The sequence below is a fragment of the Panthera onca genome, chromosome A2, assembly GCF_046562875.1.
Source record: "Panthera onca isolate mPanOnc1 chromosome A2, mPanOnc1 haplotype 2, whole genome shotgun sequence".
Taxonomy (NCBI): Eukaryota; Metazoa; Chordata; class Mammalia; order Carnivora; family Felidae; genus Panthera; species Panthera onca.
In genome coordinates, this window is record NC_138340.1 from 16,211,858 (window position 1) to 16,239,078 (window position 27,221).

At 48.8% G+C, this 27,221-nt stretch overlaps 1 protein-coding gene across 2 annotated transcripts in view; it reads right to left on the reverse strand.

Moving 5' to 3' along the window:
* LRRC2 (leucine rich repeat containing 2) overlaps positions 1-23,858 on the reverse strand; it is a 38,854-nt gene extending 14,996 nt beyond the window's left edge. Inside the window, exons 1-5 of one of the 2 annotated variants that reach the window (XM_060630839.3) lie at positions 23,731-23,858; positions 13,126-13,269; positions 5,725-5,932; positions 3,820-3,976; positions 2,967-3,103 (exon numbers count right to left, since the gene is read on the reverse strand). In XM_060630839.3, coding sequence (XP_060486822.1) covers positions 2,967-3,103; positions 3,820-3,976; positions 5,725-5,932; positions 13,126-13,250 — 627 coding nt within the window. In that variant the 5' untranslated portion in view covers positions 13,251-13,269; positions 23,731-23,858. Of the gene's footprint in view, positions 1-2,966; positions 3,104-3,819; positions 3,977-5,724; positions 5,933-13,125; positions 13,270-22,383; positions 22,696-23,730 lie in introns of those variants that run through there. The other variant, XM_060630840.3, reaches the window with a different exon arrangement.
* Positions 23,859-27,221: the final 3,363 nt, after the last annotated feature.

The window sequence follows — 27,221 nt, forward strand, 5'->3', positions numbered from 1 at the left end:
AGGAGATGACGTAAGACGTTTGTGAAAATTAGAATAAGGAAAATCACAGCGGTATTCAACTAGCAAGGAGACAGAGGGCCCAGATCTAGCCATTGCCCACCAGCTACTTTCATCAAGCGCAAAGCAAAACGCTCACAAACTCTTTTGAAAGGTAATTCTATTTGTCTGAAAATTCCAGTGTTGTCCAGATAAAAATCTGACGTTCAGTCATAATAAATACAACACGCATTTACACGGAAGTTTCATTATCTTTACCTTTGTCTCAAAATTCCTGACGGTTCCTTCCCGTAACTTTCTATACGTCATTTATTCTACTCGCTGTCTATGTGAATTTGAATTCAGGATTACGTCAATTATTTGTGAGAGAAGCATCCTTGTGAAGACAGGGCACAACAATGTGACGGCATTGAACCCTACTGAACCATACACTTAAAAATGGTCACGATGGGGGCGCCTGGGTGGCTCAGTCGGTTAAGCATCTGACTCTTGATTTCGGCTCAGGTCATGATCTCACAGTTTGTGGGTTCCATCCCCACGTCAGGCTCTATGCTGACAGCTCAGAGCCTGGAGCCTCTTCGGATTCTGTGTCTCCCTCTCTCTCTGCCCCTCCCCTGCTTGTGCTCGCTCACTCTCTCTCCCTCAAAAGTAAAAAATGAACATGAAAGAGAATTTTTAAAAAATAATAAAAATGGTCACGATGGTAAACATAATGTTAGTTTTTTAACCAATAAAATTTTTTTTTTTTAATGCTAGCATTTGGATATGGCATCCGGGCAAACAGTGGTTTCCTGAGTCTGCAGACATCAGAACCTGGGGTGCTGTGTGCTTCCATTGGGTAAATACAAGTTGGACACGTGAGGCTGAGATGCCCTCACAGATGACACTCCCTTTAACATGACCGTGCAGCCTGTCTTCAGGTATATGGTTTTTCATCTATCTTGAATAAACCACAGTTTGAACAGATAGTTGAAAACGATGGCCACTGAGAACCGTTCAGGACTGAATTCGCGAAGTTATAGATAGGAAGAATCAGTGAACTATGAGAACGCAGCCAACTGGGGAAGCATAACAAATACTGTGCATTTATGGAATCCCATTCAAAGCAAAGAGCCTAAAAAATCTATATCCAGAGACCATTTGCTCCCACGGGTGTCAATATAGTTTAGGTGAACCAGGTGAAAAACAACAACCCAAATGGTGATTGCCTGGTGCTGCCTGATATGCCAGCTCATGGGGATTAACTGCGAGGAGGCAAGACAGAATTTCGAGGGCGAGATCGAAATATCCTACAAGTGAATTCAGTGGATCGTACACTTACAATGGCTGAATTGGGGGCCGTATGAATTATATTTCAACAAAGCGGGGAGGCGAAGAGAAGGGACAGAGAAGCAAGCCTAGGAGGCTAGGTCAGGTGACGGACAACACGGGCTTGGACTAGGGTGTTGGTGGCAAGGTGCTGGGGGGGGGTCAGATACAGAATATATTCTAAAGGGCATGCTCAACAGGACGTATTTACAGAGTGGTAACAGGGCGTGGGAGCAACAGAGGTCAAGTTGACTTGGCTTGCTTCCAGCCTGGACAACCGAGAGAAGACTGGGTCCCTTTCTTTCTTCCTTTCTTCCTTCCTTCCTTTCTTTCTTTCTTTCTTTCTTTCTTTCTTTCTTTCTTTCTTCTTTAATGTTTATTTATTTTTGAGAGAGAGACAACAGCACAAGTGGGGAGAGGGCAGAGACAGAGGGGAAGATGCAGAACCCGAAGCAGGCTCCAGGCTCTGAGCTGTCAGCACAGAGCCCGACGCGGGGCTCGAACTCACAAACCGTGAGATCATGACCTGAGCCGAAGTCGGACGCTCAACCGACTGAGCCACCCAGGTGCCCAGAGCCATTTTCTAAACTAAGGAGGCTTGGGGAATGAGCAGTCTTATGAAGGGGGTCACGCCCTTGGGGGGGGCACCCCTCACCCGGACCACTGTTGGGCATTTCCTGGGGCGACAGTAGAAGCGACTACTTCCTCCCACCCAGAAGTTTCCAGGCAAGGACCATAACACCCCATCTAGGACTATAATCAGTGGGCGTTGGCAGGACCACATGAGCACTACTGTTTCCGGTGTGTTCATTACCAGTTCGTTACCATGAGATCCATATCTCCCTTCAGCATAAGAAGCCTGTTGAGTTTTATTTGGCAATAAACTCTGCTCCCTTTCAGCTGTTCCATTTTATCAGAATATGATGTTAAATCATGAATGAATACAGACCAAAAGTAATGAACTTAATTCATTTGATTTCGATTAATGAACTTTTAAAATCCTATCTGTAAGACGATTTTTGTTACCTCTAAGTTTTTATGAATATATAAACTTTAAAAAAATCTTACCCCCTTTATTCCCATTTCTGATGTATTTCACAATTGGAGATAAGCATTACAGACAACAGGAATCTTACATTAAATAGGCATTAAATAAAAATATCCTGTGTGAAAATAGGACATTTTGCCTAGTTTTGTGTAGCTTTTTATTTGTTTTGTTTCTTTTAAGTTTATTTATTTTTGAGAGAGAGACAGAGAGAGTGAACAGGGGAGGGGCAGAGAGAGAGGGAGAGAGAGAACCCCAGCAGGTTCCACGCTGCCAGTGCAGAGCCCAATGTGGGGCTCAAACCCACAAACCGTGAGATCGTAACATGAACCGAAACCAAGAGTCGGACGCTTAACCAACCGAGCCACCCAGGCGCCCCAGTGTTTGTTTTTGTTTTGTTTTGATGGCTTTTCCGAACTTAAATTCAGCTCCTGGTCTAGTGTAAGAACACTTTAAAGGACCTTCCAATTGCTGGTATAGTGATTGACATGTCAAGAAACTGTGATATAAGAAAGATGGATTTCATCTTGTAAAACATCTTCCCCACGTTATAGATCATCCCACGTCATAAGTCAAATAAAAGTAACTCATAGTGCAAACGTGATCGCTTTCTTACTTCAAAGGGGAGCTCAGTTAATTCCAGATTTCCGGAACAATCCAGTTTCTCGAGATTTTCGCAGTCCCCCAGCTCCGGAGGGATGCTCTTCAGATGGTTGAAACTCACATTGAGTTCTCTCAGGTTCTTCAAACAACCTGTCATCAGAACAAATGAACATCCATGGGGTAGATCCCTTATGGTTTTTTAACGGCAAAAGCAAGACAAAGATACAACACGTTTGTACAAATGGGGGGGGGGGGGGGAGACAGGAAACATAATTTTGTATTTGTTTTTTTAAGCACTTCACTAAATGCCAGCTCGTCTTTCATCCTGAGCGTGTTGGTCCTTGATCAGAGCGTTTTTTGCTTATTCTCTGTTTAATCCTTCATCCAACTGGGCAGCCGCAGACCTTCACCTCTCACACCCCAAGAGAAGGAGAAGCAGTAGTGATCATCCGGTCTTCATTTTCAGCTACTGATGGAAATTTATCAAATGTTGATCAAAATGACCTACCAGGCTACACGAAACTCATCAACGGACTAATATCCGGGACCGACTATTGAGGTTTATGTTTACAGTGAACATGTCATTGCACGTTCGTCCTTCTAAAACCGAAAGAAAATAGACACGAAGCTCCCAAACACGGCACTGCTCACTCGTGACACTTCTAGCTTCTTCTGCGCAACTGGCCCACGTCTGCCTGTGCCGAGTTCCGCAGGCGGGACGGTGGCGTCGCTGCCCCAAGGGGACACTGCAAGCAAGCCAGCGGCTCTGGGAACACAGGCAACAGCCCCGTCCAAGCAGCCTCCCGGAGGGCCATGCTGCCCGCTTCCCAGACCAGAACACCGAAGGCTCCCGCTGGGGAACATACCAATTTCAGCCGGAAGATGGGAGATTTGGTTTTTTGGCAGATCCAGAATTCTCATCGCTTGAAACAGCTCGATATAGGTAGGAATGATTTGAATCAGGGTATTGCTAATGTGCCATTCTTTCAGGTGTGTCTGCTCCTTCAACGAATCCGGGAGCTCCTGAAACAAAATGAACGACGTCAGTCACAACAAGTTCCTCAGCGTGTTGGGGCCGAGGGGCAGCGTGCACAAAGCCGCGTACATCGGGGCATCGATGTAGAAGACGAGAGAGCACGCGGGAGAGCGTCAGGCCTGACCTTCGCCAGCTCGACAGCCACTTCACGAAGCCACTTTTAAGACTGTGTAGGGGCGCCCGGGTGGCTCAGTCGGTTAAGCGTCCGACTCTTGATTTCGGCTCAGGTCACGATCTCACGGTTCGTGGGTTTGAGCCCCACGTCGGGCTCAGCCCTGACAGCGCAGAGCCTACTTGGGATTCTCTCTTTCCCTCTCTCTCTCTGCCCCTCCCCTGCTCTCTCGCTTCCTTGCTCTGTCTCTCTCACAAAATAAATAAACATTAAAAAAAAAAAAAGAAAAGAAATCCAGACAAGAACCCAGTACCCACGGATCTCAATGATGGGGGCTCAGGAGAAAGAACACTAGAGGCCATACAGTGATCATCTCTCCCAGCATCAGAGGGCAGTGCAGCTAAGAAATCGGTGACAGAAAATATCCACTCATTTGGTCACCACAACAGCCCTCACGGGGGCCGACACAAGCATTAGCATCATCTTACTGGGGGGGAGAGAAAATGTATAAAATATATATATATATATATATATATATATATATATATATATATATATATACTGGGGGTAAACTGCCCCAGGTCACATGGCCAATAAAGGACGGCCCCAGGATCACCCCCCAAAATTTAGTCTCTCGGCCCAGAGCCCCTTCAGCTAGAAGTTGGGGGGATAAAAAGAGATGAAGGGTAGGTCCCAGAGAGCCCTGTCCCCCAGAAAGGGACCACAGCCCAGGTTCACCTGCCCACAGCACAGCAGGTGCCGCTTCCACGAGTAAACCTTGGATCACGGGGCAAGCCCTGGAGGTGCCTCTCCAAGCAAAGCAGCAGGTCAGGGGCGGAGGGAGCAGGAAGCCAATGTAAACACCGGAGGAAAGAAAGGGGGCATCTTTGTCCTGGCCTCAGAATCTCAGAGGAAAAGCAGCTAAAGGGTCTGCTGAAATTCCTTTACTGCTCTGCACACCCTGACGCTTCAGCAAAGTCACCACCACCCGCTGGGAAATGTTCGGTGAAAGTCACAGTTCATTTAAAAAAAAAAAAAAAACCAGAAACAAAAAAAGGCAGGAGCGCCTGGGTGGCTCAGTGGGCTAAGCGGCTAAGCCAGTGACTCAGGTTGTGATCTCGTGGTTTGAGCCCCAGAGATTGGCTCTGGGCTGACAGCTCAGAGCCTGGAGCCTGCTTCGGATTCCGTGTCGCCCTCTCTCTCTGACCCTCTTCCGCCTGCATTTTCTCTCTCTCTCAAAAATAAATAAACATTAAAAAAAATTTTTTTTTAAGGCAAAGTGATTTTAACGTCTGGGGGAGAGACGGCAGGATTAAGCATTAAAAGGCTGCGCCATTCTAGGGAGGGCCCACTCCCCCCTCCCCTCCCCCCCAGGTCCCAGCCCCTGCCAGCCTCGGAGGGATCCAAGGGGATCCTGCTGCCCCCTCCCGCAGGACGACAGGGTCTTACACAGAGGGAGGGATGTGAAAACCCGGTTCGGTTCGAAGCAGGCAACAGCCTCCTCCCCATCCAGGGGAAAGCTCTCTAGAGGCAGGAGCGCTCTCTGGGTCAGGGCCAAGGCCAAGGCCAGTGCCCTGAGCTCAGCTCAGCAGCCCTCACCGGGCACCCCCTCACTACACTCACCGTCCACTGCTCCCCCGAAAGTTCAAACACAAACGCACTCCTCCGTTTGTCTCTCTCCTTGGAAAGTAAACTCTGCCTGGTGAGAGAGTTCCTTTCGATCTTTTCCAGAAGCCTCACGCTGGTGTCTACGAAGCCATTCTTGCAGTACACAGCCTGGGGGATGCCTTTCCTCCTGCACTCGGCCACGAAATTCCACTCTTCCTTTATCCTAGACGGGCAGCAGAAGCCACAGTCACTCTCCTGGGGAACCGCCCTCACCTCCCTGGAGCAGCGGGCAGGTCAGCCTGGAGCTGGCACAGTCCCTCCCCTGGCCCCTCGGCCCCAGCCCCCAGCCCCCAGCCTAGGGGGACTTAAGCACCCGCCCAACCCTCAACCCTCCCAGCTGAGCCTCCTCCCTCATTTCCTCTGCTGCAGGAACATAGGGGGACCTTAAACCCTCAGAGACGGGAATTAGCAACTCTGACTTAAAAAGTAGACAAGGTGGGTGGCATGGAAATCTTGCCCAAAATTTCTACCACGTTTACCTATGCATTTGATTAATTACAATTTCCTTGGATATTATGTGACGCTAGCCCAAGTTTTTTGTTTTCGTTTTTTTTTTTTTAACGCAGGGCGAAAAGAACATGCTGATCTTTCAAGGCCATCTGATTTGAACTACACAGGCAGCCCCAGTTCTCCAGATACCTGACAGGCTTTGACAACTCTGTAGAGACCAAGGTGAACTTGTAGAAAACCGACAGCAACACAAATACTTCTCGAAGATGGCGGGCACACAAATCGATTCTGTCCGGTGGACGGACGGCCCTCCTCCACCTCTGGAAACAGTCTGTTCCGGGCGCGGGTGCGTTTCAATTTTCCTGCCACCTAAATGTGTGTGTCCTCTGGGCTCCCTTTGGACCTGGTTGTAACACCTTACCGCTCGTCCTTTTGTGCAACCGTGAGAAAAAGGGGATTTTTAACACACATTCCTTTTATATCTATGGCAGCGCGAGGACTTCACCTTTTTTAAAAGATGAACCTTTATCACAAGGTGGGTGTCCTCTGAGCGCTCGGGGTTTCAAAGGCTGGGCAGGGGTGTGGTGAGGCAAGAAGAGGAAGCCCAGACCTCTTCCCCTCATTCCTCCTCCGACTGGGACCGGCAGGGCCCAGAGAGTCGCGATCACCTCCTCATTTATGTAGTTTCAGCCGCTTTCTGTCCTGCCTGGCTTTTGTTTGACCCACCAGGCATTCTGTATTGGTTCTTTACTTCACACGATCCTAACTACCCGCTCCTGACTAAATGCGATGTGCAGACCCGAGAGGATGAGCAAGCAGGGAAACCACGGGCAAAGGCGCGGGGACGGCGCAGAACTGGCAAAAGAGCCCTGACTCAGGGCTGGGACCACGCTTTTTAAGGAATCGCATGTGTTGAAATACCCTAGTAGGTGCTTCACAGACTCTTTCCTCCAGTCAAATGTTAGGAGTGTTAGCAGAGCAGGTCTAGCGTGTCATTAAATGTCAGTAATCCCCGGGGCGCCTGGGTGGCTCAGTCCGTTAAGCGTCCAACTTCGGCTCAGGTCATGATCTCACTGCCTGTGGGTTCGAGCCCCGAGTCAGGCTCTGTGCTGACAGCTCAGAGCCCGGAGCCTGCTTCGGATTCTGTGTCTCCCTCTCTCTCTGCCCCTCCCCAGCTTGTGCTCTGTTTCTCTCCCTCTCAAAAATAAATGAAAACATTAAAAAAAACCCAAAACCCTCAGTGTGATTAGCCTGAATGAAAGAATCCAGACCAAAAAAGGAATGATTCCATTTATAGACAGTGATTCCATTTGTATGGAATATAATAAATGCAAAATAATCTTCCGTGGCAGGAAGGAGTGACTGCATGGGCACTGGGGGCGGGAAGTGAGAGGAAGGAGTCACCAAGAGTGAGAAAGGGGCTTGTAAGGTGGCGGATAGGATCCTATCTGGATTGCGGGGATGGTTTTACAGATGTATATATACCTGGGCCAGACTTTTCAAATTATCTACTTTAAATGCGTACAGTTTATTGGGTGTCAGGTATACTCATCAATAAAGCTTTTATAAAATAAATGTCATGGACCTCGTTTTAATCGCCTCCTGCATCCCTCCTCGACCCCCTTGCCCCTCTCTTGCTCCCTACTGTGCACTTGGACAAAGCTCAAGGGGGTACCTGCTGCTCCCCTGCTCCGCGCCTACGCCCACCCAGTACTCGGGCTCGGGGGAAAATTCGCAGCCTTGCAAACTGGCCTCGCTTCGACCCTCACTCCCTTCGGGGCTAAACCCAGCCCTCCAAGACTCAAGGACTTTCTGCAGGGGCTCTCTCTCTCCTCAGTGTTTCGCTTTGGGAGACCATTCCCATCAGCGCATGAGCACGCGGTTACCTCTCCCAGCTTAAAGGGCACCCCCCCTCCACCCCCGCAACCTCACATCTCCCATGGGGCCCGCTTCTCTGCTCCACCTTCCGGTCAACCCTACGAAAGAGCTGTGCTGGCTCACACCCACAATCCTTCTTTCCCACTCCACCCCACCCCCGTTCTCTGTTGAACCCCCTTCACTCACCACCACGGTTCTTTAGAAACTATTCCCAAGGTCTTCATGACCTCCATTTTGCCAGACCCAGCGGTCAAATCCAGTCCTCATCTTCGCGGACCCATCTGCAACATTTGACACAGCCCTTCCTCCCCGGTGAAGCCTGACTGTCATTTGGCTCCCAGGACCCCTCTCTCTGCTGACTCCACTCCTGCCTCTCCAGTGACTGGGCTGCCTCCCCCCACCCCCATCTCTTCCCAACCTCCAAATCCCCAAGGGCCCAACACCCAACCCTCGGGCCTCTTCTCATCTCTCTCTACACTCATTCTTTGGCTGTCTTTCAGTCTCATGGCTTTAAATATATCTGTATGCTATTGATGATCAGTTCTGTTTCTCTAGCCAAGACTTCCTCGCTGAATCCAGCCTCTTTGCCTCCCCTGGAACTTCACCTGAATGTCTAAAAGGCGTCCCGCAATCAACATGTTCCAAACCAAACTCCCGATCCTCACCCTAAAACCTGCCTCTGCCCCATTAAAGCCGTAAAAGCCTTCCAGAGGCTCTGGCTAAAAACCTCAGGGCTCATCATTGGCTCTGTGCTTTTTTTCATACCTCGTAGCAAATCCGTCAAGGGATGTGATCGGTTCTACGAGAATCCACACGCCTCACCTCCTTCCCTGCTTCCATTCTTGCCCATGTCACCATCATCTCCTTGCAGGCACCACTGTTGTCCCCCCTATGGTCCAAATGCACCCAGCGGTTCGAGTAAGCCCATCACAATGTCCCCGATTCCTCATCTCACACAGCAAAGCAATGTCCTACCGCACCGACAAGGCCCTACAGGTCTGTGCCGTCACCTTGCCTGTCTGGCCACTGCACAGTCACTTGCTTTTTCTGGCCCGCACGCTGGCCCCCTTGCTCTCCCTTGAACACCCACGCCAACGCATGCCTCAGTATTCACATTGCTGTTGTGTCTGCCTGGAACATTCGTTCCTGGATTTCTGCAGAGCTGGATCCCCAGGTTTCTGTGCAGACTTTTTGGTCTTTCAAAACCTCTTTGGGTATCATTGGAGTTTCCAACTTGCCATTAAGCTGAGAGAAAGGGGAGTGTTTGAGAAAAGTATTTCGCCGATGGCCCTGGCTGGCCCAGCTGCCACCCTACCCAGGTCCTAGTCACTGAGCTGAGCTGAGGATAAGCACTCAGCAACCAAGTAGGTAGGGCTTCGGGTTCTACAAAGAAGTCTATACATAATGCAATAAAAGCAACAAACTTAAAAATACCCGCACATGGAGAGAGATGAATTTAATCCTGGGGGAAAGTGATGGGATTGGCTTGGGATTGTTACTTTTCATGATTAGCTCTTCTGTATAATGTAAATATTTTAATACCTGTGATAAAAAGAAATGCAAATACCTGCCCACAGATTTAGATCTGATTGTAGCAGTCAGGGATGTGGGGCAGACCCTGGGTCTAAGACATGTTCCCTGAACGAATAGAAGAAATTGCCCGAATTGCCAACGAGCAATAGTACAGCCATCGCCAGGTCTTGGGTTCACCAAGTACTTTTCAGGCTAATGCCTCCAGCTTTTCTACCCTCATTTCTTAGACCAAAACTGAAGGGATGCCCTGCCAATGTAATGAAATGATGCCCGTTAAGCCCTACAGAATACACCCTTCCTATATTACACATTACAAACCAACACAAGTAGCTCACATATTTTGGTACAGGCAACATAAAAAGGAGAAAAAAGGATATCAGACAGATTTCATTAAAAATAATCATTTACCATGGGGCGCCTGGGTGGCTCAGTCGGTTAAGTATCCAGCTCTTGATTTCAGCTCAGGTCATGATCTCATGGTTTGCGAGTTCCAGCCCTGTGTCGGGCTCTGTGCTGGCAGTGGGGAGCCTGCTTGGGACTCTCTCTCTCTTGCTCTCTCTCTGTTCCTCCCCCGCTTGTGCACATGCTCTCTCTCTCTCGCTCTCAGAATAAATAAACAGACTTTAAAAAGTAAGCATATACCAAATCTTTTTTGGATTTCTTTTTATTTTTTTTTAATTTTTTAAAAATGTTTATTTATTTTTGAGAGAGAAAGAGAGAGATAATGCAAGCAGGGGAAGGGCAGAGAGAGAGAGGGAGACACAGAATCCAAAACAGGCTCCAGGCTCTGAGCCATCAGCACAGAGCCCGATGCAGGGCTCGAACCCACGAACCGTGAGATCATGGCCTGACCCAAAGTCGGACACTTAACTGACTGAGCCACCCAGGTGCCCCATTTGGACTTCTTTTTAAATATTTTATGTCTCATTCCCTCCAAAACCTCATAAGAATATGAGCCCTTGTTTAGTGAGAGTCAAGGTGAACATATAAACCTTTTTTAATTCCATTCCCTTCCTTGAGAGTAATTCAAATAAGTAAGCTGTCTAGCATAATGTATAGAGTTGTCGAATCACTTAGTCATACACCTGAAGCTAATGTGACATAGCGTGCCAGTTACACTTCAATAATAAAAAAAAAAAATCCGATGGGGAAAAAAGATCAAATGAGATCAATAAACTGTCATTGTCTTTACACTTTATCACCCATATAATTGAATAACCTTCCCCCTGAATCAATTTTAATAGAACCTCAAATAAGAGCCAAACACATTAAACAATGCCCTTAGGGTCCTACTAATTAAATAGATCACGTGCAAACAAAATGTTGCAAGGAGCCTCGTTGGATGAGGAAATCATCCCTCGGAGCCTGACAGCGACTCCTCTCTTTCTCTCCATCAGTGATTGGATTTCATTCAGGTAGTGATATTCTGTATTATGTCTCTACTTATAACTTCTAAGTTTTGATACATGCTTCATGGAACAAATTCAGTCTTACAAAATAAAGTACCATGAAGGGAGGTCACAGAGCAAGCCTCAGGGTTTGGCCTGTTTTCATGAAATTAAATTAACCAGATAATTGCCTCTTACGATAAGGCATTCATCAGTTTTTCCACGTGTTAATGTCCCCACAGGAAACAGATCTTGAGAGACTCAAGATTAACCCTCAGATAGTATTAATAATCACAGTATGAATCATATGATGGAAACTCAGCTACCTGCATAAAAAGGTAAATTTACCACCTGTTTTGCAGGTCTTGGGAAACCAAGAAGCTTCCTCCTTGAACACCTACGTTCCTCCCTCCACCATCTCCACTTCCCCCTCACTTGCCCAGCCAGTTGGATGGCTCTTTTTCTTATCTTGAGCTAGAAAAGCCTAACAAATCCCTAAAAGGTTTTCTGTTCTTAGGACGAGATAGGACACAGCACAAGCCCAATGACCCCAAGCCCAATTCAAGGCCTACCTGGGGCACAAGAGACATGCGCACCTGTTCATGAAGGCATTTAGCACCACAATGAACGACAGAGTCCAAGAGGCAAACACCACTCCAAAGCAACTGGGAGAAGAGTCTGTGGACCCCAGCTCTCTGCAGATGGTTCCTGCTCCCTTAGAATCCTCGGGGGGGGGGGGGTTACATCAGCTACAGACACTTTCCCCAAAACCCCCAGGGCTTGGGTCCCCATTCAGCAAGTTGTCCTACCCTAGGGTAACCCCAGATGCTAGGAGGGAGGAGGAGGGAGGAGAGAAACAGAGCTGAGAGTCACTCTGGGCTCACAGGCCCCTCGTGTAATTCGTGCTAGTGTAGATAATTCGTGCTAGTGTAGAATAGCTCAGACCCATTGATGCCTACTCTGAGGTTCCCGTTCTTAAATTCAAGATTCACATCATATTGGATAACCTCAGACGAGTGCAAGTGAAAAGAACATCCCAACTCTCTGGGATTACAGCACGATGCAGGGGGAAGAGCTTGGCCAAATCCTCCCCTTACCAGCTGTATCAACTCGGGCAAAGTCACTCAGGCCCCAACCACCTCGTCTTCAGACTGGGGATAATGATATCCCCCTGGGACAGCGGTGAGGCTTACAGCCACAGCAGAATGATCAAGCATGGTCAGAACAGGTATTTGTTGCGTCCAAATAGTTCAGAAAAATGGAGAGCCCAGGATAGAGAGACATTGACACCTTACGCATTTTGTGTTTTAGCTTCAAGCATAGAAATAGGTCACCAGCTGCCAACTTGAGACAGGGTCATGGACCTCCCCCGAAAATGGGTCTGCCAGTCGGAATCCCATTCTGCCTTTCTTAGGTAAGTCACATCTTTAACGCATCAGCCAGGAGCACCGGTTTGGGTTCCTCCGTAGGAAATAAAAAGTACAGACATGCAAATCCACCCACATGCAATCTTTCCAGCTTGTCATACTCAGACTTGCGCAGTGCAGAGTCCATTGTGTGGCTCATATTTTTCGTAAATGTAGTTTTTTCCAAAGCATTCGACTTAATTTCATAGACAAGTAACTCTCTTTCCCTCAGACTTCATGAGTCGACACGAATAGTTAGTCCAATCACATCATCTCAATCGGAGTAAAAAATGCATTGATACAGGGACTCTTATGCAGCCTTCAGTTCAATAGGTGAGGGCTGAGATGGATGAAGGGGAGTGGCCTTGAGCTGCCCCGGGGCATTGTCACAGGGGCCGCCCAGGTGTGGAGAGCATCAGATGGCCTAGTGAGGCCAGCCTGGCAGCCTTCCACCAAGTTCCCTGTGTCGTCCTGGTGCCCAGTACCTCGCCTGGAAGGTATGTGGGTCCTTACGACACTGGGGGTGACTGTTAACAGGAATCGAACGTTCACTAGCCAGGCAACAGCGTGACAGCTCTGAGGTCCCATGAGCAAGAGTCACTGACTGAGAAATCCCAGAAGAAAGGCATCCCCCTCCACTATGCTGCCTGCCAAGCCCCCGTGTCCCCGAGAAGCCACAGGCAAGTACAGAAAACACATACTTTTCCAAAGCGCTTTTCTCAAGCCTTTCTGCCTCCTTCTTCTGCCAGGCTTTGTGCTTCTTGACACGAGTTTCCCACAAGGCTCTGACGACAGAAATGTCGAATACGACCACTTTGTGTCCCATTTCGGGCGTGTGAAATTACCTATTTAAGAAACATACGTTATGTCAGCTTTGTACACACACAGAGAAGAAAACAGTTGTAGCATGAACTTTAAAACGAAACATGAGGCGTGCCTGGGTGGCTCCGTCGGTTGAGCATCCAACTCTGGATTTCAGCCCAGGTTATGATCCCAGGGTCATGGGATTGAGCCCCACATTGGATGTGGAGTCCGCTTGAGATTCTCTGTCTCTGTCTGTCTCTGTCTCTCTTGTCTCCCTCTGTCCCTCTCCCCCGTTCACACACACACACTCTCTCTAAAATTAAAAAAAAAATTTTTTAATGAACGAATCAATTCTCTTAAGCAATGATGAAATGCCTGTTACTTCCAGGATGGCATTTGCTAATGTTCTTAAAGCCTGATCGTACTCTGGGGAAGTCAAGTTCAACATCACCCTTCAAGCATCTCTTCTACAAGTTCACACTTCTGCCCTTGCCTCTCAGCTGAATTGTGGGTTCCCAGAGCCCCCTGGGCATTCCTTCCTCAAGCCTCATGGTTCTGCCTTCTACTGAATTTCTAGCAACTAATCTTCCCACAGGTTGGAACATACTCAAAGGGAAGTTCATGAGTTAATCAGAACACACACACACACACACACACACACACACACACACAGCGTGTCGGCTGGCCAATAGCAGGGCTGTTGAATACTCTCTGCTTCAGTTCTAGATGCTTCTAAATGGCAGTCAGTGGGGATACAACACCAAATATTTAATCTTCTGACTCAGCTGTGTCCTCGCCATAAATGGCCTGCCAGTCCGGGGGCGGGGGTGGGGACGCAGCTTTCATCTGTGCAGCCGAGCGCTGAGGAGCCGTAATTTCCGTCTAACGAGCTGAAAATGCTGGCCCCAATTTATTTCCGTCTTTCCCTTCATTTCTGGCATCTGGGACTGTCTTTGGTCTCCCTTAAAACTCTTTTACCTACAGGAGATTTCTGATTCAGGTGCAAACGGTGCACGTCTTTGTACGGACATGTTTTCGGTTCTCTTGGGTAACTACGTGGGAGCGGCTTTTGGAGGGTCGTCTGATAACTAACTGTGTGTTTAACCTTTTTAGGAACCGCGGGACTATTTTCCAAAGCAGCTTCATCATCTTACGGCCCCAGCAGCCTTGCTTGGGGCTCCAGGGTCTTCACATCCTCTCCACACTCGTTCTTCTGTTTTCTTCCATCAGAGCCGTCCCAGTGGATGGGAAGTGCTATCTAGTTGTTTTGATCTGCATTTGCCTGCCAGCTAATGATGTTGATCGAACACCTTTCCATGTGCCTGTTGGCCCTCATTATACCTTCCTGGGACAAATGTCTCTTCAGATCCTTTGCCAATTTTTCAATTGGGCCATTTGTCTTTTTATTGTTGACTTGTCATAAATACTTCTTTATATATTCTAAACGCAGGTCCTTCGTCACATAGATGATTTGCAAAACTTTTCTCCTGTGTTCGGAGTTGTTTTTTCACTTTCTCAATTCCATCCTTTTACTTTTAACCTAAGTACGTATATGGTTATATTTGATGTGAGATTTTGCAGTTAGAATCTTTTGTTTTTGTTTTTTGTTTTTTGTTGGTAGGCTGCATACCCAATGTGGGGCTCGAACTCACAACCCTGAGATCAAGAGTCGCATGCTCCACCGACTGAGCCAGCCAGGCTCCCCTGTAGACAGAATCTTGTCGGATCATTTATTTAGACACACTCCAACAGTGTCTTTTAATTGGTGTGTTTGGGCAATTTACATTTAATATAATGCCCGATACTTTGCGTTTAGGTCTACATTCGTTTATTACCCGATTTCTGCATGACCCCTCCTTTGTTTTCCTCTTTACACCTTGCTGCCTTCTTTTGTGTTTCACGCCTTCTAGTATTCAATTTAGCTTCTCTACTGTGTTTTTGACTATGTTTCTCTGTGTCCTTCCTCTTCGTTTTCATGGTTGCCCTCCGGAGGATCAACTCTGGCTTCACTTCTTATCTCGGTCTATCAGAAACAACATTTCACCACTGATAGTGAGCCATAGACACCTGACTCCCACCAAGGTTCCCCTAGGCTCTCTCGCCTTTGTGCTGCGGTTTTCCCATGCACCGAACCTGTCAGTGTTCTATTTTTGGCTTCCAATCATGAAACTTATGTTAAAGAATGCACAAGGAGGACACGAGCCCATCACGTCTACCCTGATATGTACCATATCTGTTGTTCCTCCCACATTCCTGTGGTCCCATGTCCCCTCAGACAGGGGATGTCTGCTGATAAATGTTCTGTCCTCCCCCATCTGAATATCTCGTTTTCACCTTTACCCTGAAGATTGTGTTGGCTGCCTCTGGAACCCTGAGATAATGCTTTTTCTTCAGCACCATATAGACACTGTGCCTGTGTCTTCTGGCCTCCGTGGTTTCCCAGGAGAAATGTGCAGTTGTTGGAACCATAATTCTCACCAAGGTGACACATCATCATTCTCTCACAACTTTTCTGGAGTTTTCCCTTGTCTTGGGTTTTCCTCGGTTTAATTATGATGAATCCGGGCATGGATTTCGTTGAGTTTATCCCATGTGGGATTTGCCTTGCTCCTCTGGTCAGAAGGTTTGATCTGTTGCCAAACTGGGGGATTTTCAGATCTGTCCCAAACTGGGGGATCTGTTGCCAAACTGGGGGAAAATCTTCAAAGATTTTCTTCTGCCCTGCCCTCTTTCTCCCCTCCTTCTGAGACTCCGGCAACACAAATATGAGCGCTTTCACTATCGTTTCGTGGATTCTTGAGGCTGTTCATTCTTTATAAATTTCTTTCCTCCTTTTTTCTCAGGTTGGTATTATCCAGCAACCCATCTTCAAACGTCCCACCTCTTCCTTATATCATATCATCTCCAATTACGTTTATGAGCCTATCCAGGGAATATTTTATTTCAGTGATGGCCTATTTTATTTCTCAAGGTTCCATTTGGTTCTCTATAGCTTCTGTGTCTTTGCTGATACTTCCTACCTCTCCATTCACACCAGAGGGCAGAGGGAGAGTACCCCAGAAAGGGCAAAACTTGGAAGGGCTTCAGACCTCGCTTTCGTTGTCGAAAGCAATGAAAGTTTTCTCCACCCTCTGGGGCCTGTAACTCCTCTGATCAGAATGGAAGGATCCCCTTTCTCCAAGCTTTGGGTGACCGAGGTCCTCTGCTATCAACCTTCCCTGTCCCTCCTGTTACCGCAGAATCCTTTGGGGGCTGAGACGTGACAGGATGGGGAAAAGAAGAACAGGGATTTGCCCCCTCTCTGAGCACTGGGAGTCCCCTTTTCTATTCCTGGAGCACGACTAGGAACCGTTGTGCCCAATTCTGGGCTCCAGGCTGCCTTGGGTCCAGGCTGCGGAACACTGGAGGGGAAAATGGGAAACACACCTCAGGTTCCTGGTACTTGGAATTCTGGTGTCTTTCTCTGATCCTCTTGCAACCAGTTACTTTTCAGAGTCTTCATATTCCATGTATTCCGTCTGGGTTTTATGGAGCTGCCTTTGGTGGGAGAGACACAGCAGAGTATGCCTAACTCCGTCTCACCCAGAACCAGAAACCGCTGCATTTAATTTGTCTTCTATCAGTTTCTTTACTGTCATCTTCAGGTCCGGAGCGCCTAAGCTACCAAGGGCTTAAGGTTTTGGTTTTTGACAAAAAAAAAAAAAAAAAGTTTCCATTAAAACATGCGAGGCACCAGCCTACAAACGAGAGCAAAGGCCCCCTCCTGAAACGGAGAAAAATTCAAAAGAGAGAAAGAACCAGATAGACTAATTGCTTTGAGGCAATCTCTACACATAAACCAAGTCTACACGGAAAAACAAAGCAAAAAGGGGGTGCCTGGGTGGCTCAGTTGGTTGAGCGTCCGACTTCGGCTCAGGTCATGATCTCATGGTTTGTGAGTTTGAGCCCCGCGTCGGGCTCTGTGCTGACAGCTCCGAGCCTGGAGCCTGCTTCGGATTCTGCGTCTCCCTCTCTCTCCGCTCCTCCCCCACTCATGCCCTGTCTCTGTCTCAAAACTAAAAATAAAACATTAAAAAAATATATTAAAAGCAAAGCAAAAACCAAAGTAAAGGGAACTTTCTGAGCAGCGTGGACAGCCCAGGCAGTCAAGGGTACTTAAAGCTGAAGGACAGCGTGTGTGCTCTAGATCAACCAGCCGTGACTCGGCCTCTATTGCTGAGTGTCTGTCATTTTCTTAGACCAGCAAATCCTTGGGGAGTAGCCAGATCTGTACCTTAATTGCCCATGCATTAAAACACAAAACCAAGAACAATTGCTCGTTAGTTTCCATGCATTCATTTGGAGAAATATGATTCAAATTTGCGTCTTAGAGGAATGGTCTCTTCTTGATCCTTTGGGTTCTATTTTTAAATGGTTGTAAATCAGTGTTAGTGTCAGTGTTTTGGTGGAAAAGAGTATATCCTGTCTGCCATCCAACCACGTTCCCCATTTCCCCTGCGTCTTGCAAAGCAGTGAAGGACGTTCTAGTCTTCAGTTAAGAGGGTTTTGAATGTGCCGGGATTTTAGGTCAAGATCTTGCCGGTGAGACGTTCTGTTTGCAAATGCGTGTGACAAAATGTGGAAGCTCTAAGAATAGTAAGAGATGACCACATTCGCTAGGGGTCTACACATAATGTGAAATCCAGGGAAGCTAAGAAATACCAACGCCTGAAGGCCGTGTCCAGCCCAGCCCCTGGTGTCCTGTGCGGGCCAGGGCAGCACGGAGGCCTCCCTAAACAACCGGACAGGTTCAAAGTTAACCCTTCAGAGACTAGCTCTACGGATGGGTGCCAGATCCAAGAATCGGTTTTACAACACAGCCCATGAGTCATTGAAGGACAGGTAGGAGACCCTCCATCCAGGGACAAAGCCACTTTGGGGGGGCAGAAAGCAGGCAGATGTCAGGGACCCATGCAGGTGACAGTCACTCAGCAGGTTCAGGAAAGAGAGCCGGTCTCAGGAAAGAGAGACAAAGCTAATCTCTTCTTTGTAGCATGAGTTCTAGTCAACACAACCTTTCCTGCAAATACGTAAAATCTAATTTCCTGAGCATTAACTTTCTCCAGAACTATAGAAATAGCACCATGGTAAACTCTACCAAAACTGGAGTACAGACAAAAATTCACCTCTACAGGATCCAGTCTGAGAGACCCTCCTTTCAAAGAAAGCAATATCCTCCTAGAGAAATCTCCACATCCGAGTAGACTGTCCTGAGGCACCATAAGAAACGCAGGGCTTTAGCGTGAGCCCTCACTGAGTTTTACAGCAAAGATTCACGAATCCAAGAAGACGCCTGATCCCATTTCCCTGCTGGAGATCTGGCTTTGCACGGTTACAGCAGAATCATAAGGGAACACAGATCCCTAGATTTGGGCTACATGGTCCGCAGCCACAGGGCATCTTCCCGACAAGAAACCACATGGGACTAGAAGAGAGCAGAGGATAACCATGATGTCACTCATGGCAACAGAAAGGACACTGGGACAGAGTGTCGTCAGTCTCATTTGTGTACCTCTCTTGGTGTCCCGGGTCCTGAGCGAAAACGTCAACAATCAGAGACTCTCCAAGTTTGGATTCCTAGTGGAAAGGAAAATTCCTCCCGGAAAAATCTTTCGCTTTGCTCTAGGGGTCAGCAAACCTTTTCAGGAAAGGGCAAGAGAGTAAATGCTGTAGGCTTCGCGGGCCAACCGGCAAAATGGAAGATATTATGTAGGCGCTTACATAACAAAAGAGAAAGCTCCTGGCCTGCCCCTCCCGGCTGACTTGGCCATGGGCTCCCCGGAGCCTTGAGCTTGCTTCCATGTTTTGTGATCAGTTGCCACCTGCTGGAGACATACTCAGGACAAGAGCCACTGGCCCAAGAGGGAAAGGCCCCAGCAGGCCAGCACGCGGAAGGACAGGGAACGGGGACCTCCTGTGCTCAGTTTCCCTCCCGGCCCCTGTGACGCCCAGATGCTGGTCTGTCCTTCTCTCCTCTGTGTCAGCTCAGGTTGGGTAGCTGGCTGGAGGCTAGGTGGACTTGCTAAGTCACCAACCCCTGAGCAGAGATTCCATTGCTTGGTGCCTGGCAGTTGCAACCACAGCGGAGTCTCCAACATGTAGGTGGCAACCAGCGTGGGCTTCGGGCAGACGCGAGATACAGCGGGCCAGGCAGACAGGCACTGAGAATGAAGGGGAATAGGGGGAGGCAGGGGGCGGGGGTGGGGGGACTCCAGCTCGGTCTCCATGGCTCGCAGCACCAGCCCCCTCCAGCAGCGCCCGAACGCCATACAAAAACGTGTGCCAGACCTGTTTGTGCTTCCCGGCTTCGGTGAACAATAAAATGTATTTTGTTTTGTGGATGTGATGGCTTGCAATTGTACCCACAAATACCTTGACATTCTTTCCTGTAGAAGGGTGGAGCTTGGGGCGCCTGGGTGGCTCAGTCGTTGAGCATCCGACTTCAGCTCAGGTCACGATCTCGAGGTCTGTGAGTTGGAGCCCCGCGTCGGGCTCTGGGCCGACGGCTGGGAGCCTGGGGCCTGCTTCGGATTCTGAGTCTCCCTGTCTCTCTGCCCCTCCCCTGCTTGTGTTCTGTCTCTGTCTCTGTCTCTCTCTCAAAAATAAAAAATAAACATGAAAAAAATATTTTAAAGGGTAGGGCTTGGGGCCCCTGGGTGGCTCAGTCCATCCGACTGTTGATCTCAGCTCAGGTCGTGATCTCATGGTTCGTGAGTTCAAGCCGCATATCGGGCTCTGCACTGATAGCATGGAGCCTGCTTGGGATTCTTTCTCTCTCTCTCTGCCCCTCCCCTGCTTGTACTCCCTCTTGCTCTCTAAAAAGGGGGGTAGAGTTTCATTCCTCCCCCCGCCCCCCGAGCGTGGGTTGGATTCAGTGACTCGTTTCTAATGAATAAAATGTGGTCAAAGTGATGGCGTGCAGCTTCTGAGACTAAGTCCCACCGGGCACTGCTCTCTCTATCTCTTGGGTCACGCGCTCTGGGGGAAGTCAGCCGCCATGTCATGAGGATGTTGAAGCGGCTGAATAGAGAAGCTTCCTACGGGAAGGAGCAGAGGCCCCCTGCCAGCAGCCATGTGAGCAGAAGCTGTCTAAAAGCAGGTCCACCAGCCCCAGTTGAGCCATCAGATAGCAGCAGCCCCAGAAGACATCTTAAGTGCAACTTCACGGCAGACCCTGAGCCAGGACCGCTCAGCTAAGCCATTCCTGACCCTCTGAGAGAGAGATAATCCGTTTTTTGTACTAAGCTGTTAAGTGTCGGGGCAATTTCTTATGCGGCGATAAATAATGAATACAGCGGACAGTGAAATAAGAGCCACTTAAAAGAACCGGTCTCAATCTACAGCGACCTCTAGGGCCTGGATCGCACCGCTTCCTTGACATATCCACCTGGATGTCTCCCACATTTCTCGAAGAAACACAACTCCTTTCCAGAGTTACTCACTTGGAATCTATCCGTCCCTGGCCGCCTTAATTCCTCACCTTGACTCCACCGTTACCTGGAGGTCACTCCTTTACGCCTTCTGTGTCCTCACCCCTCCCGCCTTGTGGGCATGAACTCATACACAAACACACACATTCATTCACGCGTCCGATCTATCACCCAAGCCTTAGAGGGCAGGCATTTCTCACCACCGATTAGTGTCACAGCTGGCCCCGGTCGTGCAAAAGCCTTACAGCTGGCGCCCCGACTTCCCACTCACCCACGTCCAATCCATTTGTCACCCAACAGCGAGAGCCATTTTCCGACGAGGGTGAGATCACGCGGCCACCTGGCTCAAGTGTTCCAGAGACTTCCCTTTGGGATGAAGGGGACATCCCAGCCCCTCACAGGGCCCTGGCATGTCCACCCTCGACTGCTCTCCTCCTCAGTGCCTCGGCCTGGACCCCTTCCCTCGTCCACGGAGCTCCCCTGCACCCCATACCCTGAACTCAGTGTTCTCTCCTTGGCGTGGCCTCTTCCTCTAAGCCAGAGCCCCCTGTTACTTTCTCCCTCAGACTGTTGCTTGTTTACCTCACGGCACACAAGGCAAGTTGAATTGCCCGCTGGTTGGTTGAATTTCGCTTTGTCTGTAGACCGCGCTGAGAAGGGCCCCGGTTTGCTGATGGGAGCAGCCCCCTGAGAGGCCCCAGAGGTGGGTTCCGAGTCAGGCGCGTGCCCCGAGAGGTCACCGGGTGAATGATGGTAGCCCTGGAGGGGGGGGTGGTGCAGCCAGGGTCCGGCTCCTTGACCTCAACACAGAAACCCTGCATATTGGGCCAGTTCCTTTGCTGTGCATTTCTGTCCTTCGATTCCTGGGAACCCCAAGTAACTGACGTTTGGGGACGCTTGTCAAATGCAGAAGGGTGAATGTCCCTGCGTCAGAGCTCTCCCCCTGGAGAGGGGAACAGAGGCTCAGAGAGACGGATTTCAGCGCGGCGTGGGGATTTGACAAGGGCGGCTGGATAGACGCTGTGGAGGCGGGTTAGGAGGGAGGCCCTCAAGCGCGCGTGGAGAGTGGGGCTAGGGGAAACGCCACGGGACCCTGAGGAAGGGGAAGGGGACTATCCGTGCAGGTTTGCTTGAGTAATTGTCCATGCTCCCTCTGCAAGCCAGGCACATGAGAATCACTTCGCAGAACCACCCACCGTCCGAGCCAGAGGGCATGACTGGAAAAAACACGTCCCCTAGCACCAGAGCACGAGTCCCCACTCAGAAGACGTATGCCAGCGTTCCAGGTGGGAGGGGGGTGCTTTCTGGTCACCTAGTCCTCTCCCTTCTTGTCAAACAGCAGTCTGGACAGAGAGGGGGCAGGGGGTGGGTAGAGGGCTCACATCTCTGAGAATCTAAGGTGCAGAGGCCCCGGGGGAAGAGACCCCGCAAAGCCCACAGTGCAGGTGCCCAGCCATTCTGGGTGCCAGGCTGGGGGAGGGACAGCGGCAAGTGCGGGGAGGTGGGGAGACAGGGACGAAGCTGAGGTCAGGAGGTCAGCTGAACAGCCATGGGGAGAGGGGCCTGGCCCCTCACCCCGACCTACTCTTCAGAACCCCCGGGCCCCCTCTTTCCCTTGGGCAGACCAGCTCCAGACCCTCCACAGCATTCTTCCCAGTGTATCTACCTCGGGAAAAAGACACCCACCTCAGCCTCACCAGAGCTCAGGGAACAGCCACAACCAGTGGGAATTCTTGGCAACCCCAACGCACGGAAGAGGCAGTAACGTGGCCAACAAGGGGCTTCAGCGTCGCACAAATCCCGTTCTAGGCTTACATAAGACTACTGCCTGGACCCCAGAGCTGACACCCAGAGTGAGTTTTCGGCTAGAAACAGTAGGGTTATGAAGGGCTAAGTGCTCAAGTGAGGTCAGTACCGTCAGGATAGTTCAGCCAAATTCTGAATTAAATGACATCTTACGTCACAGGGTCAGAGTTTCCCTGGGAGCACCCATTGTTTTCCTGGTAATTTGTTACCAGAAAATCCAAGCAGGGAGGCAGAGGCCACCGGGCATGGGATTAAGAAGAGTCAGCCTGCTTGGGCTGGGTCCCGCCTCCTCCATTTATGGCTCCGCGCCCCTGAGACAGTCACCTAACCCCTCTGCGCCCCGGTGTACTTCTCTGAACATGGGTTGACAGGGGCACCCAGCTCACGGGACTGGCGACTGGAGCGCATGTGATCATTTCGGTCAAGTGCGTAAGAGAGTATTTGGCACCCAGTAAAGCTCCAAAAATGTCAGTGATTTAAAGGAAAAAAAAGAGAAGAGTTGAAGACGGACATCATCCCTTATTAAACGTAAGACACAAACCAGGGGTCCGTGAGCACCCGTGGATTCTTGTGCCCAGGGCATGGTCAGCGGAGGTTTTCTGGGAGACGGCCCCAGCCCCTGAGTTTCCAGAGAGGATTTGGTGGAGAAGAGCCGCCAGCACAGCTGAGCCGCTCACAAAGCCAGATGGTTTTCCTCTGGGTCTCCGATCCCTTTCCCACCCTCGCCCTCTCTCTCTGGAGAGCGGGGAGCCAATCCCCAGAAGGAAAGTGTCCCCCCCACCCCCAGATGTCAATCATCCCTTTCAGGGCACCGAAGACACAAACAAAGTTGATTTATCTCCCCCTAGACAGCACTTTGGACCGGAACATTTTGAGCTCAGCCGCGGGCACCAGGGCAGTTTCCTGGGAAAGACTCACAAACCAGGAGCAAGAATCTTGGGGACCCCCCCCCCGCCACAGCGGCAGCCTTTCCGGGCACCACCCACCTCTGCCACAGTCTCTCCTTCTCCATTCAGTTCCATTTCTTGCCCTAAAATGCAGATAAATTGCTAATCCACACCCCCCCACCATGTTCCACTGGGGATGTTTGCCAGGGTCCTGCCATGCACGGCACAGTGGGAAAGACATAAACAAGGAAGCACTGCCCCCCAGCCTCCCACCAGCAGGTGCACAAGCCCCCTCGTTCCCATTTCCCCCCACGTCCCCACGCCCACGACGGCCACCTACCCGTGAGAGCGCCGCAGTCCCGGCCCCTGCCCGCTGCCTGCCAGGTGAAATCCGGGCTGTGGAGTATTGTTGACACCCACAGCAGCCACACACACTGGAGCCTCCGGCCTGTGCGCTAACGGGCTATATTTGTCAGTCGAGAATATGATCTGTAGGACATGTGCTGATAAACTATCTATCTATTCTATGTGACTCAGCCCGGCATGAGACAAAACACAGTTCAGAGGGGAGGGCTTGGCCCAGAGCAAACGACGAGCCGGCCAATTCGAGCCCTGTAACCCAGGGTTACCGCGCCTCCCGTACAGACCGCACGGCCTTTTGTACGCTAGCCATCCTGGAGTGCATCGAGCCCAAGAGGCCAGAGAAACAGGGAAGGGGCCCCGTGCTCTTAGCACTCCAAGCTAAGAACCGAACAAAACGGGGGATCAGAAAGGGATAGGACCCAGGGAAGGTAAAACCGTTTTCCGTGTTTGAAGCCACAGATATCAGAGATCTGGAGTTCCCCTTTTTTTCTTTTAAATTTCCTAAAACAGGGGTGCCTCCGTGGCTCAGTCGGTTAAGCGCCCGAGTCTTGGTTTCGGCTCAGGTCACGATCGTACGATTCGTGAGTTCAAGCCCCGTGTTGGGCTCCACGTTGATGGTGTGGAGCCTGCTTGGGATTCTCTCTCTCTCTCTCTCTCTCTCTCTCTCTGTCCCCCTCTCTCTCTGCCCCTCCCCTGCTCGTGCACTCTCTCTCTCTCTCTCTCAAAATAAATAAATAAACTTAAAAAAATAAATAAATAAATTTCCTAAAACATATGTGAATTTGGGTTCTCTTTGGTGATCTTACTAATTGGACAAAGATGCTTTGCTAACAACCAACACTGTGACAATTTGACGATCAGTTCATCAGGAATTGCTCTCACCTCACTGTATCCCCCACCCCCACATCCCCCCGCCCAGCCCCTACCCCTGCCTGTTCCCAGAGGTCCATATATCCCCCACTTCATGGCCACAGACTCCTCATACACTATCATCCGAAACAGAAAAACACCTTTTGCCTACTATAGACAAGATAATTACAAAATAGTTGGGTTTTGAAAGGACTATTTTCTGTGTGCAACATCTTCTATTTGTTGGCATTTATAATTAAATTATCATTTTATTGGAGTGCCTGGGTGGCTTAGTCGGTTAAGGGTCCGACTTCAGCTCAGGTCATGATCTCACAGTTCGTGAGTTTGAGCCCCTCATCAGGCTCTGTGCTGACAGCTCAGAGCCTGGAGCCTGCTTCGGATTCTGTGTCTCCCTCTCTCTGCCCCTCCCCTGCTCACACCCTGTCTCTCTCTCAAAAACAAATAAACATTAAACAAATTTTAATTATCATTTTATTAATGCAATCCCTATCCAAATACCAACAGCATTTTTCACAGAATGAGAGCAAACAATCTTAAAATGTGTACGGAAACACAAAAGACCCCAAATAGCCAAAGCAATCTTGACAATGAAGAGCAAAGCTGGAGGCATCACAATTCCAGACTTCGAGTTATCGTACAAGCTATAGTCATTGAAACAGTATGGTGCTGACACAAAAACAGACACCTAGATCAATGGAACAGAATAGAAAGACCAGAAACAAGCCCCCAGTTATATGGGCAATTAATCTTCGACAAAGCAAGAAAGAATATGCAATGGGAAAAATACAGTGTCTTCAACAAGTGGGGCTGGAAAACTGGACAGCGACATGCAGAAGGAACCTGGACCACTTGCTACACCGTATACAAAAATAAACTCAAAATGGGTTAAAGACCTACATGCGAGACCTGAAACCATAAAAATCCTAGAGGACAGCACAGGCAGTAATTTCTCTGACATCAGCCCTGGCAACATTTTTCTAGAAAAGGAAGGGAAGGGAAACAAGGGAGGCAAGGGCAACAAAAGCAAAAATAAACTATCGGCATCTCATCAAAATAAAAGCTTCTACACCATGAAGGAAGTGATCAAAAAACTAAAAGGCAACCTATGAAATGGGAGCAAATATTTGCAAATGACATATCCAATAATGGGTCAGTATTCAAAATATATATAAAAAAACTGATACAACTCAACACCCCCGAAAACCAAATAATCCAATTAAAAACGGGCAGAAGACATGAACAGACATTTTCCAAAGAAGACAACCAGATGGCCAACAGACACATGAAAAGATGCTCAACATCACTGATCATCAGGGAAATACAAACCAAAGCCACAGTGAGAGACCACCTCACACCTGTCTTAATGGCTAAAATCTAAAACAAAAAAACAACGAGCGTTGGTGAGGATGCAAAGAAAAGGGAACCCTCATGCGCTGTTGGTGGGAATGCAAACTGGTGCAGCCACTCTGGAGAACAGCGTGGAGGTTCCTCAAAGCATTAACAATAGAACTACCCTACGGTCCAGTAATCACACTACTGGGTATTTACCTAAAAAATACAAAAGCACGAATTCAAAAGGATACATGCACCCGCTATGTTCACAGCAGCATTATTTACAATAGCCAAATTATGGAAGCAGCCCAAGTATCCCTGGAGAGATGAACAGACAAAGAAGCAGTGGTGTGTATATATATATATATATATATATATATATATATATATATATAATGGAATATTATTTAGCCATAAAAAAGAATGAAATCTTGCCATTTGCAATGACATGGAAAGAGCTAGAGAGTATCATGCAAAGAGAAGCCAGTCAACCAGAGAAAGACAAATAGCATTATCATTTCACTCATATGTGGAATTTAAGAAACAAAACAAATGAGCAAAGGGAAAAGAGAGAGAGAGAGACAGAAACCAAGAAACAGACTCTTGTCACTGGAATCTACTCCTGAAATCATTATTGCACTATATGCTAACTAACTTGGATGTAAATTAAAATATAAATAAATAAATAAATAAATAAATAAATAAATAAAATTTTTACACGTGATCTTAGCCAAAAGGCCGAGAAGCAATAATAAATAAAATTTTTTAAAAAAGAGGGGCGCCTGGGTGGCTCAGTCGGTTAAGCCTCCGACTTCAGCTCAGGTCACGATCTCACGGTCCGTGAGTTCGAGCCCCGCGTCAGGCTCTGGGCTGATGGCTCAGAGCCTGGAGCCTGCTTCCGATTCTGTGTCTCCCTCTCTCTCTGCCCCTCCCCTGTTCATGCTCTGTCTCTCTCTGTCTCAAAAATAAATAAACATTTAAAAAAAATTAAAAAAAAAAAAAAAGAAATAGACTCTTAACGATAGAGAACACACTGATGGTTAACCAGAGGGGAGGCACATGGAGGGGATGGGTGAAATAGGTGATAGGGATTATGAGGACACTTATGGGACACCTGGGTGGCTCAGTCGGTTGAGCGTCGGACTTTGGTTCAGGTCATGATCTCGCGGTTTGTGAGTTTGAGCCCCGCGTCGGGCTCATCATAAGTGTACTCTTTTCTTTTTTAATTTTTAAATGTTTATTTATTTTGAGAGAGAGAGCACAAGT